The 22,091-nt window shown below is 58.7% G+C and overlaps 1 protein-coding gene across 10 annotated transcripts in view; it reads right to left on the reverse strand.

The window, feature by feature from the left end:
- ADGRB2 (adhesion G protein-coupled receptor B2) overlaps positions 1–19,660 on the reverse strand; it is a 36,972-nt gene extending 17,312 nt beyond the window's left edge. For all 10 annotated transcript variants that reach the window (XM_030823298.1, XM_030823297.1, XM_030823296.1 and 7 more), the window contains exons 1-3: positions 19,486–19,660; positions 11,619–12,438; positions 268–351 (exon numbers count right to left, since the gene is read on the reverse strand). In XM_030823298.1, coding sequence (XP_030679158.1) covers positions 268–351; positions 11,619–12,423 — 889 coding nt within the window. In that variant the 5' untranslated portion in view covers positions 12,424–12,438; positions 19,486–19,660. The remainder of the gene's footprint in view (positions 1–267; positions 352–11,618; positions 12,439–19,485) is intronic.
- Between the last annotated feature and the right edge of the window lie 2,431 nt (positions 19,661–22,091).

Raw genomic sequence — 22,091 nt, forward strand, 5'->3', positions numbered from 1 at the left:
CGGCAGGGGGCACCTCCCAAGCACTCAGTCTCATAGGGGTAGGGGGGGTGGCAGTAAGGTGGGGGCAGACATCAGAGGGCTCCTCCTACCCTGACCCCAAGTAACAGGCTCTTCAGGAGGCCACCCAGCCCTTCCCACAAGCTTCATGTGGCACAGACGCGACTGAACTGCAGGACAGAGACAGACAGGCACACACCAAGCACACACACCACCAGACACACACAGCCGGGCCCCCGCCGCAGAGGAAGGGAGGCGGGCCCGAGTTACCTGTCTGCGCCATGTATAGCCCAGGCTCATCTGCAGACCTCGGCCACTGGGTTTTCACTTTCGGTTCCTCTTCCGGCTCCTCACCTGGAACACGGAGGTGGCGGCAGGGGCTCAGCAAAGGCCAGCTAGGTTCTGTTACAGTGGCACAGTGAAGGCAGTCTTGCTTGCCCTCCGCCTGAGGGCCTGGAACCAACTGCATGATGCTCTCTCAGGATCACATTCTGCCCTCTGCCCCCCCACCACTATTTCACAGACAAGGACACTGAGGTTCAGAAGGCTACACAGGACTAGGCCCTGGCCTCGCAGTCATCTTTTCCACCTCTTGCCTCAGCCAGATGTGGGGGAGATGGAAGGGGCATGGCTGCCCATATGAAAGAGCTCTGGGAATGCTTCCGTGCCAAGTGCGGCCCATACCCCTCTCCTTTAGTCCTCTCACTGGAAAGAAGAACCATCATCTCTGTTTACAGATGAGGAAACTGAGGGCTAGACAGGGGAAGTGCCTTGTCCAAGAGCACACAGCTGCATTTGCTCCTCCGTTGGACTGACTCCTAGGGGCTGAAAAAGCATCCAAGCTGAGCTGCTGCAACCCTGGCCCCGAGCCTGTCTCTGAGATACAGTTCATGCTCCCCGAGCAGCATTGGAGAGTGACCTGGAGGCACAGGTCAGAATGCCACTCCTCTGAGACCCAAGGGGCCTAGGGCAGGTGCCCACATCCAACAGACCTTTCTCCTGCTGGCCCTGAGGCCAGGAGAGCAGCAGGTGCTCGAGGAGGCCAGGCTACCTTGACCCTGGCCTCACCAGGCTCTCAGCTGCCCTGATTTATGTGTCTGAGCTAGGCCTTGGAAGCACTACCACCAGCCCTGGTGGCTTCCATTCTCCAAAGCCTGGCCCTCCTGGACAGACATGAGCTCATCAGGGCCCTCTCCCACAATGGGGTGTCAGGGAGGGGCAGACATGGGCACAGAAGGGAAAGGCCCAGCAGCCTCTGCGTGAGGAGGTGGGACTGGAAGAGCCTTTGAGGACGGGCTCGCCCCATGCTATCCCCAGACTATTAGGTGCTCCTCTCCCCCACCTCCAGGCTCCTTCCTATCTCTAAAAGCCGGCAGCACGGGACAGGCGCACTGAGTGTGAAGGGACCCACCAGGGCTGCCTCTTCCTGCCCCCTGCTGCCCAGCCCAGGCTCTGCAGCTGAGAGGAAGCTCTTTCTCACCAAGCATGAGGAGCCGCCACCCTGAGCAAATCCGCTGCCTGGGGGCTCGGAACTGCCACCCAGCCCAGCCTCTGGTCTCATCCACTCTGGGGCCTTTCCCTCCACGTCAGTCACCAGCCCCAGGGCCTGATCCACATGGTCCCTGAAATTTCTCCATCTCTGAAACCTGGACTCCCAGAAGAGCTCTGGAGTGAGTTAACCCTGGATCCCAAATGGGGTGTGGACATTGACCAGCTGCGTGGCCTCGGGCACGTCTCTTCACCTCTCTGACCCTGCTTTATCCTCTGGAGAACAACATTCATTATATTCCGCCCCCAGGACTCACATGAGGACCCCCTGCCAGGAGGGCCCTGAAACCCTCAGCACTCTGCTTGGCACACAGCGAGTGCTCAGAAGACAGTCACTCTCGTTTATTTTTATCATCTCCCTTCTCTTCACAGCCTCCACCCCTTCCAGCCCCTCATGTGCCACCCGAGCCTACTCCCTCCGAATAGCATCTGCAGCTCCACTTGGCCCCTGCCTCTCTTGGGACCACAGAGGGGGTGGCGGGGCCAGGCGTGCCAGCTCCTCGATCCCCTCCCCCAGCCCTTCCACCATGCCCGCTCAGCCGTCCCCAGCCCTGGAGCCTTGTGACAAGCTACCCTCTCCACGCCCACCCCCAGGCTGCTGAAGAAATCTACGGCTGTGCCAACTGGCACCGTGACAGCTTCAGGGGCTCCACATCCGCTGGGCACCCGGGACTTCTCAGTGGCCCTTCTTGGCTCCGTTCCTTCCTCATTCCCTGCTGTGGCCGTACTCTGCACCTTGTCCTCTCTCCTCAAGCTCATCTCTGCCCGCTCTCTCGGCGACGACCTCGACATCGGGAGCCCCCAACTTCTTGCCCAGCCTCTCCAACGACCAACTTCCCTGCAGCCCTTCTCCCCACAAAGGCCAGCCCTGTGGCCTGGGCCTGCATCCCCCTCCTCCCGCCTTCTCAGGAGGGCTCCACCCATTATCCCCTTTCATCAGCACCCTGTCAGTATTCCCCACTTGCGGCAGCCTAGGAACGGATCCAGGCCTCCTTCCCTCTCGGAGAGGCCCTCCTCTGACCCTCCGCTTCCCTCCTCCATCAGTGACTGGGCTGCAGCCGGCACTCTGGTTTTTCACCTGACACTCACTTCCTGGCTCAAATGTCACCTCCCCTGTTAATCCACTGCAGTCTGGCTCCTGCCCACATCTCTCTGCTGAACGTGCTCTTGATAAAGTCATCAGCACCCTCCTTGTTGCTAAATCCTGCGGGTACTTTGCAGACCTGGTCTCGCTTGACCCCTCAGCAGCATTTGGTCCTGCTGACTCGTCCTCCCTGGAAGCACTCTCCTGGTTTCCCACCTCTCTAGCTACTCTGTCCCCACCTCCTTGAGTGGTCTATTTTCCTGCTGTTTCCCATATCAGGAGTCCATGCTTTGTCCTGTTTTCACTGCACGTGCTCCCCACCAGGCTTAATTAGCCCCCTCTGAACCAATGCTCCCAAATCATCACCCCCAGGCCCTGCCTCTCCTGTGCTGCATTCCTGGATATCCTCCTGCCTCCTGAGAAACTCTCCTGACCATCAAATTCAGCAAGTCCAAGAGGCCCACCGTCTCCTCTCAAATCCCTACTTGTTTGTTTCCCCACCCTCTTTGCCTAGAAAACTCCTACTTGACCTTCAAAAGCCACCTCAAATGACCTCTCATCTATGGAGACTTCCATATTGTCAACTCCCCAGGCAGAGTTGGCCACCCCCTCTTCTATGTGCCCTTTCATCACAGATGGGTCCGTCTTCTGACTGTCAGAAATACCCCCCACTCTCTGCCATAAGCCCGTTGACCCCCAGGGAATGCCAGCACAAAACTCAGCCCAGCGAAATACTGAGAAATAAGCACCAGTGAATACATCGTTCCCAGCTTCCCCCACAGTGGGGCTCAGGAGGAATGGTCATTTGTAATCTTGACTCCCCATGCAAAGTATCAGCTCCGTCCCACAGCACCAGCATTCAGATTTGATATGCCAGCCTGCATCAAAGGGACCACTAAGACAGGCTCAAAGACAGGGCTCCGGCCCCTATTTATTCGCAAGCACTTTGGAGGTGCAAATCCAGCTGAGAGTCCTCCCATCCAGCTCCTGTGTGGGCTTCCTGCCCATCACCATGTCTGGGCCATCTACCAGTCTGGCATCCAGTGCTCACCAAACACGGACACGTGAGAGACCAGCCTGACCTTCTTGTCGGGGACTCACACTGCTTCCTGTGGTCCCTGCCCCTCTTCTAACCACTCACGGACCATCTGCTGGCCAGCCCCACAATGTAACAGGAGGGGGAGGGTGAAGCGGGTTGGGGTTGGGGTCAGTGGTTTCCAGAATCCACCCTATTTGAAAATCAGAACATGTCCGAGGTTCAGCTTTTGGATCCCTTTTCCAGCCTCCTGAACTGGGCCAGAGAGGGGAAGGTACAAGCCCAAGGCCTCACAGCCAGGCCCTACACTGCCTGCCTGCCCCTCCATTCCCACCCATCCCACTCAGAGGAGAGGAGAGGCCAGCAATTCATTCCCACACAGGGGAAGGCTGGTTCTCCGTGGAGGGGGAAGAAGACAGATAAGAGCAGAGGTGTCATTTACTGAAACAAACACTTAGTCAGCACACACTGTGTGCAGGCCCCAGCCAGTCCTGAGGCCAGAACAGGGCAAGCCAAGAGGAAGCTGAGCCAGGCAGGGTCCAAGAGGACAAGGAGGGGCCCCCAGAAGGGACGTGAGTACCCCAAGAACTCCTCAGTGTTCCACCCAGTGAACTCAGCGGCTTGTGGACCAGGTGCCCCAAGGCCTGCAGTTCTGCAATCTACCAGTTTTCCCATCGGGCTGCCAGTCGTGGGCACAAACAGATGTGCTGCCTGGGACACACTTCCCCACTTGACCACCTGGTGACCTCATAACTATTCTGTTCTGAATAAGGCAATGTTTGCTCAACAACTCCTACACGCCAGTCACTGTACAGTCAGCATCACCTCATTTCATCCTCATCAGGGCTGGTTTCCCCCATTTTACTAATGAGAAAGGAGGCTGCAAGGTCTCACACTGGAGAGAGGCTGAGGTGGGATTCAAACCCAGGCCTGCCTGACTCCAGAGGCCGTGCTCTTTCCACTGTACTGCACCGGCTCTGACAAAATGCCACTCAACTTGGACCTCCTCGGAGACACCTTCCCTAATTTGCATGGGACTCCGAGTCACTCCCCGCCTCCATCTAAGCCCCTAGTCCTTGCCCCTCTTATCCTGTTTTCGTGCTACTGTTTAATTGCTCCTTTGCACCCCTGTTCCCCTTTCCCCTGAAGTGAGCCTGAGTCTCCTCTGTGTAACCTCCAAAGTGAGCCTCGGGGACCCCAGCCCCAACCACATCACTCCCCAGCTGAGGAGATCTTCAGTGGCTCCTCCACTGCTACAGCCGGAGTGTGAAACTCTGAGCCTGGCATGCTCCGGCCCCTGCTGACCTGTCCAGTACTGTTTCCCACACCCCACTGGGCAGCACACTGCAAAGCCATGTGGACCTGTGGAAAAGGCACAGATTCTGGAGCCAGACACGCGTGGGTCTGATTCCCAGCTCTGCCACAGTCTTGCTGTGTACCCTTGGGCAAGACACCTCATCTCTCTGAGCTTCAGATTCTCTGAAGGTAAGGAGGACACTTTCTACCACATAGGTTCATTGTGAGAATTCAGTGAAACCAGAGATGTGGACTGCCTGGGGCACAATCCGCTCTCAATGAAAAGGAGATGTCAGCTGAACCAAGTGGCTCACGCCTGCCATCTCAGCACTTTGGGAAGCCGAGGAGGGCAGATCGTTTGAGCCTAGGAATTCAAGACCAGCCTGGGAAACATGGTGAAACCCCATCTCTACAAAGAAATACAAAAAAATTTTAGCTAGGTTTGGTGGCATGTGCCTGTAGTCCCAGCTACTTGAGAAGCTGAGGTGGGAGGATTGTTTGAGGCCATGAGTTCAAGGCTGCAGTAAGCCATGATTGTGCCACTGCACTCCGGTCTGGAAGACAGAGGAGGCCCTGTCTCAGAAAGAGAGAGAGAGAGAGAAAGAGAGAGAGAGAGAGAGAGAGAAAGAAAGGAAGGAACAGAAAAAGAACAAAAAAGAAAGAAAGAAAAGGAGATGTCACCCCTTTTCATTATCCATAGAATGTACAAATGCTCTCCTCCCTCCACACATCTGCTAACACTATTCCCTGCCCTTGAAATACCCTTCCCTGTATTGCAATCTGCCAAAATCATCTACACGTCAGTTGCCACCTCCTCCAGGAAGCCTTCCTAGACGGACAATACAGTGGTTTGGATATGCTGGTCCCCTTTTCTACGGCCTAGTCCCCAGGCCACCTTCTTCTATACCTGTGAGGATCCTGGGCTCATCCCTCCTGTGGTGCCTGAGGAGGGGTCTCAGTCTCCCATGCCGCTGTTGCTCAGAGGGCCTAGCTTCTGGGAAGACAGGCATTCAGCAAACATGGGCCAGATATTGCTGGGAGTTCCTCCACCCCAACCACAGAGAGGCCCCTCTTGCCTCACCCCCGGTGCCAGCAGGCAGGGTGAGCACAGGCTCTTTGTCACTTGCACAGGACTGCAGATACCTGCTATGCTGTGCTTCACAGACCCCGTCCCCCAAACTCCACACAGTCCTGTGCCCTCAGCCTACCATGGTGTGAATGTGTTAAAATAACCACAACAATCCTCACTTCCACGGGGAGAGAGCACTGTGACTCACAAAGCAATCGCCCCTTCCCTGGGCTCCCTGCTTCCTTCCTGAGGCTGGTCCCGGAGCCCTGGGCAGGAGCCGACCGATCCCCTTGACACACGCTCTGTCATGCCCCTCCATGGCACCCCATCCCCAGCAGTGCTTCTTGCACCCCACGGAGTATCAGAATCACAGGGCACAGTGGGGGAAAGAGGTGGCTTTTGAAAGGCGCAGCCTCTGCCCCTGCAGTCCAATGAAACTGGGTACCCCTATGAGATCATGAACCTAGCCAGAATGCCAGACCCCCCCCACCCCAATAATCCTTTTTCCCCGGGCTGCTGACCTATCTACTCAGCCTCCCACCACAGATAGCTGGGTCCCTGCCACCTCCCCCATGTGGCCAGAAGCTCCTCGAGAGCCGGGATCGTGTCTGACTCAGCCTGCTTCCCCCAAGACGCCCAGTTTCTTGCTGCCATAAAGCCCTTGGCCAAGACGATGAGGCCCCAGTATCCTGGGATGGCAGTCAAAGCCCTGGCCCCGTCTCCCTCCACCAGGGCTACCATCCAGCAGCTCCAGTCTCTTTATAGCTCCTACCCCCAGCATGGTTCACACCTCCACGCCCTTGCACAGGCTGTTTCCTCTACCTCGAAAGCCCTTCCTCCTGAGAGCTTCCCCAAAGCATGGGGCGGAAGATGACTTGGGGCGGCTCACAAATGTGCCATTAAATGACACTGGATCCTGGACTGAGGACGTCAGGCTCTCCCAGGTCTCTTCATCAGTTTGTACGGGATAGTCTGGTTTGTGCCTGTTGTCCTGATGTAACTGATGGTACCCACCTCTTCCCCTTCATAACCTCAGACGTGTCACAGTTTAGATGATAAGTTACATGGTCACTTTAATCCTTCCAACTGCATGAGAGATAAAGCCTGTGCAGTTCCAGACTGTAACACATCCCCAATGTGTGCTAATTCCTCTCTCTAACAAATGGAGAGGTAGGAAAAGCATCCAGCTAGAAGTTAATAACGGCATTTTGTTTTCACTGTGGTGGTTTCTTTGGTTATCTTCTATTTCAGATAAATGGTAACTCTTTCCCTTTAGGATATGAAACTTATTTTTAATATATTAAATTTAAAAAACGATACAATTGAAAGAGAAACTTCACAGGCTAGTGAATTCCTATTCACTCCTTAAAAGTCAACTCCAAATCACCTTCTTTAGACTACCTTCCTCCCCTTTGTGGTTTAATCCCTCTTACTCTTCCTCTTCCTCTGACATCTGGCAGGGTCACAGTCGTACCTATTACACTAAATTATGATGACCCAGCTACTACTTTGTTAGGCATCTACCGTGTGCCAGTCACTGAGCACTTACGCTCATCCTCTCACTAAACCTTCCCCACAGCTCTGTGGAATAGCTCTCACTACCCCCGCTTTACAGGTGATGAAGTGGGAGTGAAGGAACTTATCGACAGTCACTCAGCCAGTCAGCGGGGAGGTCCGAAACTGAACCCGGACTGGGCGACTTCAGTCTGTGGCCCTGACCACCGCTGTCCTAGTTAGTGCTCTCTCTCCCCCACCAGCGGGCAGACAGTGTGCCTAGCTCACCTCCTATCTCATTCACAGCCAGCCCTAGGCCTGGCACAAACTCTACTCTGATAAAGACATGAAGATGTGTGTGAGTCCCTGCTGAGATGTCTGGGGACGTCCGGGCCCCGCTCCCCACCCTATGGTAGAGCACACAGAGCCCCACCAGCACAGAGCTGGGCTGGAAGGACCTTCCAGGAAATACCACCACCATGTGTGCTGGGTCTCCCCACCCCCACCCTGCCTCCTCACTGCCTGGGCCCCCAACAGGCAGGGAAGGCCCCCACTTCCTGCTGCCAGACAAGGATGGCCAAGAGAGAGCAGCAGAATCTGAGCGCTGGGAGGGAAATGCCAATCTTAGGACAGGGCTGGGCAAATCAGAGGCAGCTTCCTAGAGGGGACAGGGCTTGAGCAGTGCTTAGAAGGATGCAGGAGTTCTGGATAACCAAGGGCAAACACCATTCGAGTGGCCTTGGTTGAAAGGGCGGGGGAGAATTCGAAAGAAGGCCGACAAGCAGGTGGTAGCTAGGTCCCGGCTGGGGCTTGAACACCAGGCTGAGGAGTTTCGGTAGCACTGGGGATTTGCTGGGGGCTGGATCGGGGGTGGCACATAGATAGCTGGGGGTTCTGAGGCCCCAAGATGGGCAGCACCTTGTCCAAGTCACAGAGGCAGGTGGGGGTTTGAGCCCACTCTTGCCTCCCAGGAGACCCCAGGTTCACCTGGTGGCCACACCTCAAGGATGGAGCCTGATGGTGGGGAGGGTGAGCCTGCGGCAAGCAGCCAGGCGCCGGCCAGCGCCCACAGGGGAGGTAGGGATTGTGGCCAAGGAAAGAGGCGTGCATGAGGCGGGGTTCTTTCTCCCAAGTGTCGCTGGGCACAGCCATTCCCACTGCCCAGTGCCTCCTCAGGATTAGAGAGTCAGTGGGCAGGAACTGCAGGCTGGCACCGGCCGTCAGGAGCTGAGCCCTACAGCTGGCACTACCTCTGCGGCCCGCCTTCCAGCCCTGGCCTCGGCCACCCTCTGTGCCAGTCCGCCACCAAGCTCCTTCCTGCCTGCCTTTCTTTTCTTCCTTTCCCCCCACTTAACAGATTGCGGCAGCAAGATGGCACAAATTTATGGCTCAACTCACCAAAAATAACAAGAGATCTATCAAAGGCAGTTTGCGTGAAATTAACAGGCGCCTGTACCCTCTTGTCAAACTCACTTGGCTCTGAGGCGTCCCAGGCACACCGCCCAGTCACTGCCCACCAGCCCCCAGCCCAGTGCTCTTCCGGTACCAGCCAAAGCCCACCCTGCTAGGCCTTGCTGTGGATCCTCCTCAGGGGTGTCCCAGAGAAGATGAACACAGCTTCCCTGCCCTGGTGCCTGGGAGAGGGGCCAGGACAAGGGTCTCACCCTTCCTGTTCACTACCATCCCCACGAATCTTGCTCTCAGTCTGGCAGCTGCAGGTGCCAGTCCATTCTCCTGCAGCCCAGTGGGGAGGAGACAAGGGGAGGAATGGAGGGGGCCAAAGGCTTGGCAAAGGTGGTGCTGCCACGAGGCACAGACAGTGCCACGGACCCTCAGACATGCCCTGACACGTGGAACAAACAGTCATGTGCCTGCTGTGTCTCACACCAGAAAGGTTGGGCAGGAGGGAGGGGATGGCAGAATAGAAGAGCTTCCTGCCTGCCAAGGGAGGGGAAGGGGCTGTGCCAGCCCAGCTCTGGGCACCAGTGTGCCATGTGAACCCACTTATGACAGCTGATGCCACATCATCCCATGCCAACTCCCTACAGGGGCCCTCCCTGAAAAGCAACCCCAAGGAAACATGCCAAGTAGGAGAAGGGGCAAGAGCAGAGGTCAGGCTTGGGAACAGCTGGGAGCCCCAGCTCAGGGCTCCCTGCTCAGAGAGACACCTGGCCTCATGCCCAGGAATAATCAGGCATCCAATCTCCACCCATCTCTAGCCCCAGAGGCCTCTGCAGGGGCTCTGATGATGGTGCCTTTCCCATCGCCGGCCCTCTCCAATCCCCAAAGACACCCCAGCTACCAACCAACTCCTGCTTCCGGCTTCAACCAAGCCCAGCTGGCTGCTCCTGGCTCTGTGCTCCACATGGCAGCCTGCCCAGATGGTGCCCGCCCGTGAGGGCAGAGCCTTGCTCCGTCCACTGCAGATCACTGGGCCGATGGACCGCAGGGAAAGCCAGACAAAAGAACCCGCCTGCAGCTGAGCACGATGGGGGAGACCCCCACAGAGTGACAGGCAGTGGCGGCCATGCAGGAAGAGCCATAAACCTCCTGATATACGCCTGGCGTTCTCCGCCAATGTTCAACAAAGAAGCGAAATTCAATTTCTTCCTACAGGCACTAAATCCCAGACCAGCCTCCAGGGCCTGTAACCTACCCGCGGCCCGGCTGTCACTCGGACGGCTTCATTGACCGCCGTTAGAGGCCAAGCTAGCCTGGGAGAGAGGCCACAGCAAGGCCACTGGGCACTTGCCGTGGATGGGCACGATGCCAGATGTCTCACTGGAGAAGCCAAGAAGGCCCCCATCCAAAGTACTGGGTCAGGCTACTTTCAAGATAACTACCCCCTCTAATTAATTCAGGGATACCTCCCCATTCTACAAAGAAACCACTGCCCACCAAAAGTAAAGGGATCAACTCCAGGTAACAGTCAAAGGTAGAGGCCAACTCCAGGGCTCTAGCCAGCAAAGCAGGGCTGGGGACAGGCCGCGCTCCTCCAGTACTCCCAGCAGCCCTCACACGATACCCCATCTCCTTGTAAACACTCTCCCAGTGAAATCCAGATGCCCTTTCCATCCTCTATCCCTGCATCCTTGATCCTCACGAGGATAGGCCAGCACCTGTTATCCCAAATGGGGAAACTGAGGCCCAGAGAGAGGAGAGGCCTCCCTGTCGGTGCCAGAGCTGCAGACCAGACCCCAGACCTGCCTCCTTCCCATCCCCCATGTCGTCGGTCCCTGTTTCCTCCAGGTCTCCAGGTCAGTCCCTGGCCCAGCACTGTTCAGCGGGCACACAGGATCCAGCTGAGGCCCTCAGGGCCTTGAAGCTGCAGGAAGCGGGGTCTGTAGAAGGCAGCCGTGGCTGAGGGAGCTGGGGTGGGAGCGGGAGCAGGCAGGACTCAAGGGCTCGCAGAGCTTTTGCCCAGTCAGCAGGAAGCTCTAGCAGCTGGCGGCCTCGGTCCCAGAAGACATGGGCCCTGAGGGGGGAGACAGGGGACACCGGGAGCTGAGCCAGCCCAGCCCTCCGAGGCAGCCTGGAAGCTCAGGCCTCTTCACCCAGGGACACTCTTCCTTGCCTCTCTCTGCCCTGACCCTGGGGCAACTGCCAAAACTCACTGACCTGTGTGGACAGGAATGCATCCCTGCTCCCTGCCTACTCCAGCCTCCAGGCAAACTTGTCAACTTGCAGCGCCAGGGCCTGCCACGTTCACTCCCAGCCTTGGGCCTTTGTGCACGCTTCTTCCTCTGCCTAGAATGCCCTCATCTCGCTTCTGCTTGTCCTTCAGGTCTCTGTTACTGCATTACTTCCTTCAAGGAGCCTCCCCTGGCTGCCCAGTTAGGAGGTCCCTCCCTGGGTTTATACACCACCCTGCATTATCTGATCTGTGCCCCCATTCACCTAGCCAGTCTGCAAACTCTTCAAGAGTGAGGTCTCACTGCCATGCATTTTGGAGACCGCAACATTTGGACAAGGCTCAGCAGAGGGGTGACATCAGTGAACAGCTACATGCATGGCCGAGAATCTGCCAGTATGGACACCAGGGACACTGTCAGCCCCTGCAGACCCCGCCCCACCCAGGCCCTGCTCAGACTCACCATATCTCATCTCGGTTGTGAATAGGTCATTGCTGCTTCCCGAGTGCAAATCGGCCTCAGCAGGTGGGGCTGGGCCCCCGGGCACCAGGGCATTGGACAGGGTGTGCGCAGCAGGAGGGCCTGGAGATGTGGTGGTGGCGGAGCCGGCCCCCGCCTCTCCAGGGCAGCTGCAGCCTGGCTGAGCAAAGCCGCAGGCCCTGCCGGCAGCGCGGCCACACTCCTCACTCCAGCGGCAGAGCACGCCACAGGTGAACTGGCTGGAGTTGTTGTTGTTGATGAGCAAGACCTCGACAAAGCGGAAGGCTAGGGCGGCGGGCGCCAGCAGGCGCGGGGCCTCGGAGGGCTCGGCCGACAGGCACAGCTGCACGAAGTTCTTGTCGAAGTGCAGGAAGGTAAAGGGGCCCGAGCCGCTGCACAGCTCCAACCCCGCTGCCGCCTCCGCCTCCTCCTCCTCTTCTGGCCGCCCCCACTCTGACTCAGCCTGGGCCACCGCCTCCTCGGGGCTAGGCCGCAGGCAGGTGAAGTTGGCCAGGTAGTGGTCCAGGGGCAGCAGGCGGGGGGCAAAGTGTGCGCACACCTGCTCCTGGCGGTTGAAGCGCAGGTAGAGGGAGTACTTGGTGGGGTCAGGGTTCTCCAGGGTCCAGGAGCAGCCCGAGGCGATGGTAGGAAAGAGGTCCTGCAGCGAGAAGGCCCCGTAGAGCACACCCGAGGCCAGGGCAGAGCAGGCACTGGGGGCGGGGTCGAAGGCGGCGGCCAGGCGCAGGGACAGAATCACAGACAGTAAGAGGGGACAGGCTGGGGTCATCCTATGTCCCTTGCCCTGTGGAGAGAGACAGTGGTCAGCGGGCCCCCGGCACAGCCAGCGTGGGCTCTGAACCTCCTACGGTGAGCTGCAGGCGTGGGCCTCCTAGTTAAGACCGTGGTCTTTGAAGTGTCACCCGGGTCCACCTGTGTGAACTTAGACAAGGGACTTGATCCCTCTGAGCCTCAGTTTCCTTACCTGTAAAATGGACCAGTGATAGTACCTATCTCACAAGTTTCCCACAAGGGTGAAATGAGATCAGTAAGGGAAAGGACTCTGGAGAGTGCCTGGAATCTTGTGAGCCCTGAAGAAACAGTAGCTGTTTAACCATCGTTCTGTTTCCTCCGAGTCAGCCCATCAACTACAAGCATATTCACCTGGCATTCAGATCCAGCCCCAGCCTCACCATCCAACCTGTATTCTCCATAACTGTTGCTCTCCGTCCCCGAGTGTCATGATCAGCTGTGAGGCATGTCACCGCGTAATCCTGCGGTAATTGTCAAGGTGGTGATGTTTGATTACGATTTGCTTTTTTATAAGTTAGAGCATTTTGAGGTTATTCCTGGAACAATGTCATTCTCACTCCCTTGCTTTACTGAGAGGGAGAGAAAGGGGTGGAGTTACAGTCAATGTGCCAGGAACCGTGCACAACCTGAGCCATGCCCACAGGAGGGCACTGTCGGTGTGGACATCACGTGTATCACTGCTGTGGATTTCCTGGTTGGAACAAGGGAGAGAGGCACCGAGCAAGGGGGACATTGGGCTTCAGGCCCAACCCAGCCAGCCACCTGCTGGCTGGGTGACCCTCATGAGCCTCAGTTTTCTCATCTGTAAAATGGGTGCAGAAATTCCCCTCTTACTTCCCTCTTCCCCTCCAGCTCCATGGGATGATCTTCCAAGGCCTGGTTCAGGGCCTGCTACCCGCCCCCGCCCCCCCGCCACTACAGACCCTGTGAAGCCACCAGCCAGTCATGACCTCTCTCCTATACTGTTTCCCCAAAGCTAGTTCATTCAGCTCATGGGTCTTCCAGTTCCTAAGAGTGAGGACCCGAGCTTGCTGATTTCTACCTTCCCTTAAAGTGCTGCCCTAAGCTGAGCTCCCAACAGGTGTGAATGTACTCCAGGTGTGGGTGGGCACCTAGGACCCAAGCCCGACCCATACAGACACACAGACCAGTCAGGCCAGAGCGCGGCTGAGGATGGGGGGAGCTGCAGGTGCCCTCCCACCCACCAGGCCAGGGCTGTGTCACTGCCCACAGCCTGCCCAGCCTGTACCCAATTGCCCAGAAAATGGAACCTAGCGCGTGGTCTGAATCAGCCCCACTTCCAATCCTACCCCTCAAGTAATCCACACGGCCTCCCTCCTCCATGCCACAGGATAGCTCACAGCACTGCATGTGTCCCTAGAGCCCAGTTGGTCCTCATCAGAGGAGAAAAGATGGGGCTAGGAAAAGGGAGACAACCCGCTCCAGATCACACAAAGGTGGCCAGAGGGGACTCAAGCCCAGGATCTGAGGCCCAGCCCAGGCCCGTCTCCCTCCACCAGTACCCTCTGCTCCTTCCCTGTGCTTGCTGCTCAGGCTTCAGGCCAGATGGACCAGCTATTAGCTCTGGGACTGAATCAGAAACACAGGACAATTCACAGGTATGACTAGATTCTCCCAAGACACAGTTGCTCCCAGGAAACAGACTTCCCCTTGGGTCTTCAGGAGTCTAAACAGCGGGCAGAGGGGGGACAGGATTTAGAACCCCAACTTTCCAGTCCCTGTGCAGCATCCATGGAGCTCTCCACTGCCCCAGATCCCACATCCCCTCATGCTGCACCTCCAAGCCAGGCCCAAGCAAGCATCTGCCCCTCCCAGCCATACAGGGGCTGGGGGAGATGGTGGAGTAGCCCCAGGCAGACCTACTCACTGCAGAGGAGCCACCGCACCCTCCTCCCAAGACCCACATGGAGGTATTCGGCGGAAGCCAGGCAGGCTGTGCCTCTCCCCCGACCCACCCACCCTCCTCCTCAGAGCTGAAAAAGGGATCAGACCCCTGGTCTTTCCCACCCTACATCATACCTGTCCCAAACCGCTGAGCCCGCCCCACCTGCTGTGGCACTAGCCAAGCCAGCGGCTGATGATGAGTGACATCCAATCCCCCTGCTGCCCCCAATTATTTTTAAGCTGCAAAATTCAGGCCACGGCTGCGGCTCAGTGGAGGGGAGGTGGGGGCTCATTATAACCGGCCTCCCCTCCCCCACTTACAGCAGCTCAGGGAACCTGCCCTCACACACACACACCAACACACGTGGGTTTGAACACCCTTGTGCCCTGAGGACACACACACCAAAGCATGAGGGCACAGATGTTCACAGGAGTTCTGCATACGAACGGATACATATGTACACGGACATGCACACAGACAGGTGAAACCCACAGATTCATGCTGTCACACGCACTCAGGAGTTAACACGCACACACAGGGGTATAGAGGCTCACACTTGTACACGTGCACAGAGGTGCACACGCATTCTCAAGTGAGAACATACATGAGTATCTGGCCCTCTGAGGCTCAGCATAAGACAGCTAAGTGTCAGGCAGGATCCTCTTCGGGGCCTCCCTCCCCTACCCCGCTCCTGGGCTGCTGCTCCCTACTCCACAGCCCCGCCCTGTCAAGAAGCACAAGCTCCACAGCCTTCAGAGCCACAGGCTGGCTTCTCCAGAACGCAGCCACTTTTAACCCAGCCCAACCCTCTCCTCCCCTCAGTCTCCTTCAGACACCTTCACACACATTCTGGGATTTTGTCCTGGACATGCGTGACCCTCACTGTGCCGGCTGTGACATAAGACCTTTTGGGGCACCTTTTTATATTACTTCCCACCATTCAAAATAAGGCAAAGACCCAATTCCAAGCTGGGTCACAGAGAGCCACTGGTTCATGAAAGACCCTCCTGCCTGTGTATAGCCAGGCCTGTCCTCCTGGGGGCACTGATGACCCAGAGGCCTCTCCCTGAGCCACCCGGGAAGGGGACCTAGAAGGATGATCCTCGCCTCACAGGCAGCCCAAGTGGCTCTTAGTCATGATTAACCCCCTGAGCCTCAGTTTCCCTCTCTGTGCAATGCAGACCATGAGCCTTGCCCTGGGGATGGTAGACACCTCATCAGCCTCCCAACAAGTGCCCAGCACAGAGCGTGGCCCACAGCCCTGTCTCCTCTCCGTCTTTTCAGGACCTCATAAATGCTGCCCTCTCGCCTGCTGAGGTACAGGGCACTGCCTCTGGGAAGGCTCTTTGGGTTGAACCATAAGTGGCTTGGCTACCTCCAAACCCAGGAAGACCACAGACCCATCCCTGCACAAGAGTTAGATAGGAGAGGTACCAAAGTCAGCTCTGAGGAGAACTCCCTGGGCCAGAGGTGGCTGATAGAGAGGAGGATCAGAAGGCCTCCTGCCTCAGAGATGGGTGCGGAGCTGGCTGAAGTAGTCTCCCTTTCACTTTTAACCCTACCAAGGCCCCTCCTCTAGGGGGCTGGGGGCTGCCTTCACCACAGTCCCTGCCCCCAGCAAACCCAAGAATCCCAGTCTGCCCAAACACACTCAAGTCCCCTTTCTTTCCACCCCTCAGGGCTCCCCAGCTTCCCTTCTGCACCAATAAAGGAATGCAAGGCTTTCGGCAGCTGAAAGGGCCAAGGCAAGACTGTGGGCTAAGGGGCAGAGCAGCGGGAGAGGGGTGTCTCAGGCCCAGGGCCGGTCTGAGATTCCCAGGATGACTCCCATTCACGCTGGGTGGCGGGGGAGGGGCGGGCTGGGGGAAGGGGCGCGGCAACGCGCACATCCGTCGCGTTTATCCACCTGGCAGCTCCAATTCGCCCGCCCGTCACTCACCCTCCGCCTCCCGGGCGCTCGCCGCCCGACCTGCCCAGGCCGCCACGCAGGCGGTGACCCCCACTCAGTGCCTTTGGGTCCTCTGCCAGCGCTGGGACCCGAGGACAGGGTCCTCAGGAGCCGCTCTCCCAGAGCTCTGTCGCCCTGGGGGACGCACACCCTCCATCCTGCCTCCGGAGCTGGGGACTGGGCCGAGGGGAGGGAGCGACCCCCTCTGTGCAGCCCTCCCGCCCCGACTGCCAGAGAGGGTCGCTCTCTTAGGGGAGGGGGTTCCTCCTTAAGGAGGAAAACGCGGGCAGAACTGGGAGGGGGACAAGGGGCAGCCCTCGGCCCCTGGGGGCGGTGCCGCGCGGGCGGCGGGGGAGGGGGCGGTGACTCAGCCGCCCTCCGCCCGCCTCCCCGGAACTTTGCAGCAGCTGGAGCCGCCGTTGCTACAGGAACCGAATGCTTTTGTTCCCCAATGTCAGGGCTGCCGGGGCAGGCGGGTGATGAGGAGGCTGCCACTCCCCAGTGGGACCCAGGTCCGGCCACACCACCCAGAGACTTCCAGCCATCACAGGTTCGAGTCCCCTTCCTCCGCGCCACCTTCCCTTCCCCCAAGCCACTCAGGCTAAAACCAGTTTTCTCCAAACTCCTCAGGCCCTCAGGCCCGGTGGCCCTGCTAACTCTGACCCCAGGCAAAGGGCCCTGGGAAATTCCTGATGGTGTCTGACCTCCTGGGGTCAGTAGAGGCTCTTCTGTGGCTGAGTGATTTCCCACCTGGGCTCCCCCAACAGGCTGCCTGCCTTCGGGGACTCTGACTGGGGTTTCTTCTCTGTACTTCTGCCACCTCTGCAGCCTCTACACTTGAACCAAGACCCCAGAGGCCATGGCCTGGCTTTCACTAATATCCCTCTGGCCAGAGCTGATCCCAGAGAAATGTAGTGGGAAGTTGCAGGAGCAGGGAGGAGATGAGGGAAACTGACAGTCACTGGCTCCCCCTGCACCCATACTTTGGGGGAAAAGTGGGGACTGGGGGCTAAAGGTGTTTCTGTCTTTATTATACTAGGGGTTGGAGTGAAGGCACTGGAAGCTGTTTTTCATTTTTCTCCTTTGGGATTAGGAGTGGAGTGGAGAGGGGCCTGACCTTGGCCTTGAACAGAAACAGCCCCACACCCCTATCAACATTGAGCATTGCTAGGTGCCAGACACTCTATACAAACAACCTAACTTCATTCTCCCAACGGCTATATGAGGCAGTGATCACTGACCCATTTTATAGAGGGTCAGCTGAGGCTCAGAAAGATTAAGTAGCTTGCCCATGTCACATAGCTTTTGAACACAGGTCGTCTGACCGAAAGCTGAGTTCCTAACTACTTACTCAGCTTCATTACCTGGGGGTGGGAAGGGAGGGAGGAATGGGGGCAGATACCAGATGGAACCTCACTTTGTGTTACAGAAATGCAGACCACGCACGCACACCCCAGACTAGACATGTCCTTTTGAAGAGTGATACAGAAAGGGGGCAGAAGAGAGAGCGGAAGGAGGAGAGAGGGAAGAAGAGGGGAAGATCTCTTCTCTCAATCTTGGTCCAAAGAAGACCCTCCCTAACCTCCCCACTACCATCACCAGGACACAGCCTGCGCAGAGTCCACACTGCCCCTCACCCCAGTAGCAGTGCAGAGGATACTCCCCAGGTGCTTGCTCTGTCCCAGGGTCAGGTGGATTCCCCCACAACTGACTCCATGCGCAAGCCAGGCAGAGCCCACCTTTGCCCCCAGCCCTCACCATGGGAAATGCCATGGGGTAGAGGCTCTCTGGCGACACCTGACCAAGCACAAACAAGCCCAACCAGGCGTCCTGGAGCCCGCGGCCAATCCTGCTGGTCTGTGCGTGAAGGCTCAAAGGACTCTTGACTTGCTGCTGGGGTGAGCCCTCCACCCCACCCCAACCCATCCCACCCCCAGAACATATGGCCTGACAACCAGGAGTGTTTGGGCATGGCTAGCACGAGGAGGCACCTGGCCTGGCCCACCAATCTCCTCCCCAGGGACTTCCCAGCGTCAGTCCTGCAGCCACCGCTGATGCTGTGGCTGCGGAAACCCGGGGTTGCCCGCGGGAGAAGGGGTGGCGGGTCTCGGGCTTCGGGCAGGGGGCGCCAGAGGACGCCCAGGGGCCCGGCCGGCAGCTGGCGAGGCGGGCAGGCAGGCGGCATCTCTCGGCCCGGGCGCCCCTCCCCCCCGCGGGCAACAGACCCGTCGCCCGCTCTGCACGGGCCGCGGCGCGGAGGACTTCCCCCGGCTGTGCCCTCGGACCAAGCTGACTGCGGGAGTGGCCCCCAACTTCACAGCCTACAACCCCCTCCGGATCATGCCGGCCCTGGGGCTGCGGGAGGGTGCGTCTGGTGCCCGGCTCTATGACCAGGGGTGGGAGGATAGGGATGGGGGATGGACAGATAGACTCCGGCCAAAGATGGACACGGGAGTCAGGGATGCGGGTCCAGTCGGGATCTCAGCTAGAGGGGAGGGGGCGCGGAGCAGACACGGGGGACACGGCCCCAATTCCAAGCTGAGGGGAGGGGACTTGCAGCAAGATTGGCGAGGGAAGGCGGGACTCCGGGCAGATAGATATGGGGGAGGGGGCACTAGGGGCAGAAATAGAGAAGAAGCATGGTGGGGTGCAGGCCCGGGGGTGGGTAGAAACTGTGGGCAGACATGGATGGGGACAGGAGAGACTCCGGGCAGTGATGAAGTGGAGGAGAGGAGCAGGGTCCGGCATTCAGACTGTGACGGGAGATAGAGGGGGAGACACAGTTGAGCTGCAGGTTAATGGGGGGGCTCTAATAAAGGTGGGGGGCACACTGCCCGGATCCAGGCCGAGATAGGGAAAGACTCGAGACAGCAAGCACGGTCTGTGTCAGAATTCTGGAGGGGGAGACTTTAGCATAGACGGGTAAGAGGGTCTGTCCAGGCTGGGGGGGTGGGGGGCCGAGATTAGAGATTCACCAGCGATTAAGGGGGCCTCGGCCGCAGGTTTGGGAGTTCCCCAGAAGATGGGGGTGGGCGAACGCTGAACGAACTCAGTTCGGGCTGGGGGAGAATTTCAGCAGAGACGGGTTAGGAGAGCGCCCCGAGTCCGGGCCGGTGCGGAAACTCGGGACCGCGCCGGCAGGGCTCGGTGCGAGGCCAGGTCGGGGTCTGGGGCCGAGCACTCACCTGGGCGCCGTCAGCAGCAGGAGCGGGGGCCGGCGCTGGCGGGGGCGGCCACGGGGCGCAAGTTTGCCATCCCTAAGTCGGGGACCGGGCCGGGCGCAGGGCAGGTAGCTGCAGCCGCGCGGAGGGCCGAGGCTCCCGCTCTCCCGGGCGGCGGGTGCGGAAAAGGCGCCGCGGAGCAGCGCGGGGCGGGCGGGCGGGCGCCGGGCCGGGCGCGGGCTCCTGCCGCCGCCGCCGCCGCCGCCGCCGCCTCCTTGCCGCGCCGCCCCCCGCTCCCCAGCTCCCCCGCCCCGAGCACCGCCCGCGCCGCGCGCCGCCTCCTATTTGCGGGCGGCGGCCGCAGCCCCGGGCTCTGAGAGCCGGTGCCGCATCCTCCTCGGTCTCTGAGCGCCGCCGCCGCTGCCGCCGAACCCGGTTCCTCCGGCCGCTCCGGCCGCTGCCCGCAGCGCGCGCCGGGCCGAGTGACGGCCGAGACGGGACGCGGCGCCTGCGCGGGCCGGGCCCGGGAGGGGGCGCGCGCCGGGCCGGGCGCGAGGAGCCGCGGAGAAGGGGCGGGGGGCGGGGGGCGGGGGCGACGCGCGCCGCCTCCTGTTAAAGGGGGAACAGCGCCAGCCGAGCCGATCGCGCCCCCCACCTCCCCGCCTTGGGCCCCAGGCGCCGGCGCGGGAGAAGCCCTGGGTAAGCCCCCGCCCCGCCCGCTGCCTCCTGGACCGCAGAATGAGGCGATCCGCGACGCCCCTCCAGCTACACTCATGCCGGAGGCTTGTCGCGCTGCCAGGGTCTCCCGGGCCCTGCGGGCTGAAGTATTTGCTCACCTTCCCATGTGCATTGCATATTGCATGTCCCTATGCATGCAGGTGCCAGTCATGTGCGCTGAACTTTGCATATGCATACAGGTGCCCTAAGTGTGCACTGCCATGTTGCCTGGGTAGCTGCATGCAAGTGCTACACACATGCACGGTGTATTAACATGTGCCCAAGTCCTGAATGCATGTTGCTTGTTCCTGTGCGCAGGGATGCTATATGTATGCAAGCTTACAGGTGCCACATGTGTGCTGAGGACTGTGGGTAACCCATATGTAGCAGCCACATATGTATACTGCAATGTGACATGTTTGATGCATACTGTAAACTGCAATGTTGCACGTCCTTACGCACGGGGATGCTACACGTGTGCAGTAAGTTACATGTTTTCCTGAGTCCCTGTCTATTCCCACAAGTGCCTTTCCCTGTGCCAGGGGCGCCCCCATGTTGCATCTGTTTGTGTAGAAGCAGCAGAGATGTACAGACCCACCCCTTCCCCATCTTGGCACTGAGCCCAGAAACAGTTGGGTGGGGCCTGAGCCCTCATGGTTCAGGCGGTACACAGGGAGATGCCCATGGTTCAGGGCTCTGGTCAGGCAGTCTGTGGCCTGGGCATGTTGCCATCAGTAAGGTAGGCCGACCAGGGACACGCCATTGCAGCCAACACAAGTAGGTTAATCCCATGGCTTTGGTCAGAGGAGAAACCAGCAGGGGACAGCTTTGCAATAAGGGTGGGGTGGTTTCAGGACCATACTTTTTGAAGGTTCACTAGCCAGGAAGGGCCAAATTTTCAGTGCAAAGAAGTCCTCATTTCAGCAAATACCAACCCCACCTCTCCACTGATGCCCCTTAAGTTGTGTCACCCTCGAGATGGGGCAAGAAGAGAAAAGCCTACCTCTTCCCAGGGGCAGTACCAGGAAGAGGCAGAGAACCGCCCTCTTGTCCCTCCTTCTGTCCCTCCCACCTCCAGCAGCCTCGGTGACATTTGTTGTGAGTGATTGTGAGAGATTATCGACTTTAATGGAAGGAGGTAATAAGGGGCGATGAAGGAATCTCACCTGTCACCTTAAGAGAATTTATGAGGCCTTATGAGGCAGGGAGGAGGGCTGGGCCGGCACCTTCCCTTTCCCTGCGGATGCCCAAGGAGGTCTGTGCCTTGGGCCTAGCACTGGCAAGCAAGGCTCCTAGGGTTTGCCAGGCCAGGCATGCCTTGCCAGCTGCAAAGCATGTTGAAAGCCACCCCAGGGCAGTGGGAAATCCGGGCCCCCTCCTTACATGGGCACTGGGAGGGGCAATGGGGTTGCTGAGACTGGGGCTTCAAGGAGGTGGGCAAAAGTGGGGAAAACGGTGGAAACATGGGCTTAGAAATCTCCAGGACCCTGTCCAAAGCTCCAGCCCCCTCCTCTCCTACAGGGAGCTTGCTTCCCTCTTTATGAATATTCATGATCATTAGCATATTAGAGACCCAGCGCCCAGAGAAACCTAGGCAGGTCTCTTGCAAATGTGATGCAGCTGGATCCCTGAGGCCCCCCTCCTCCTTCCCCAGGATGCAGCTGGGTGAGAGGTGATGGGAGGGACTGGCTCCAGATCCACAGCAGCGTTTTTGTCTGTCTCTCTGTTCCTCGGTAGCCCTCTGACTTCTTGACCCCTTCTATCAGCCACAAAAATGTACGCCCAAGGAAGCATAGGTAGACAGGGTGAGGGACTGACAGAGATGGCGTCCCATACCCCGGGGGCTCACTAAGGGCAAGGTGGGGAGGTCAGCAAGGCAAAGGGGCTGTGGGAGCTGTGTGGGGAGGGCAGGA

This window comes from Nomascus leucogenys, chromosome 12, assembly GCF_006542625.1.
Source record: "Nomascus leucogenys isolate Asia chromosome 12, Asia_NLE_v1, whole genome shotgun sequence".
NCBI lineage: Eukaryota > Metazoa > Chordata > Mammalia > Primates > Hylobatidae > Nomascus > Nomascus leucogenys.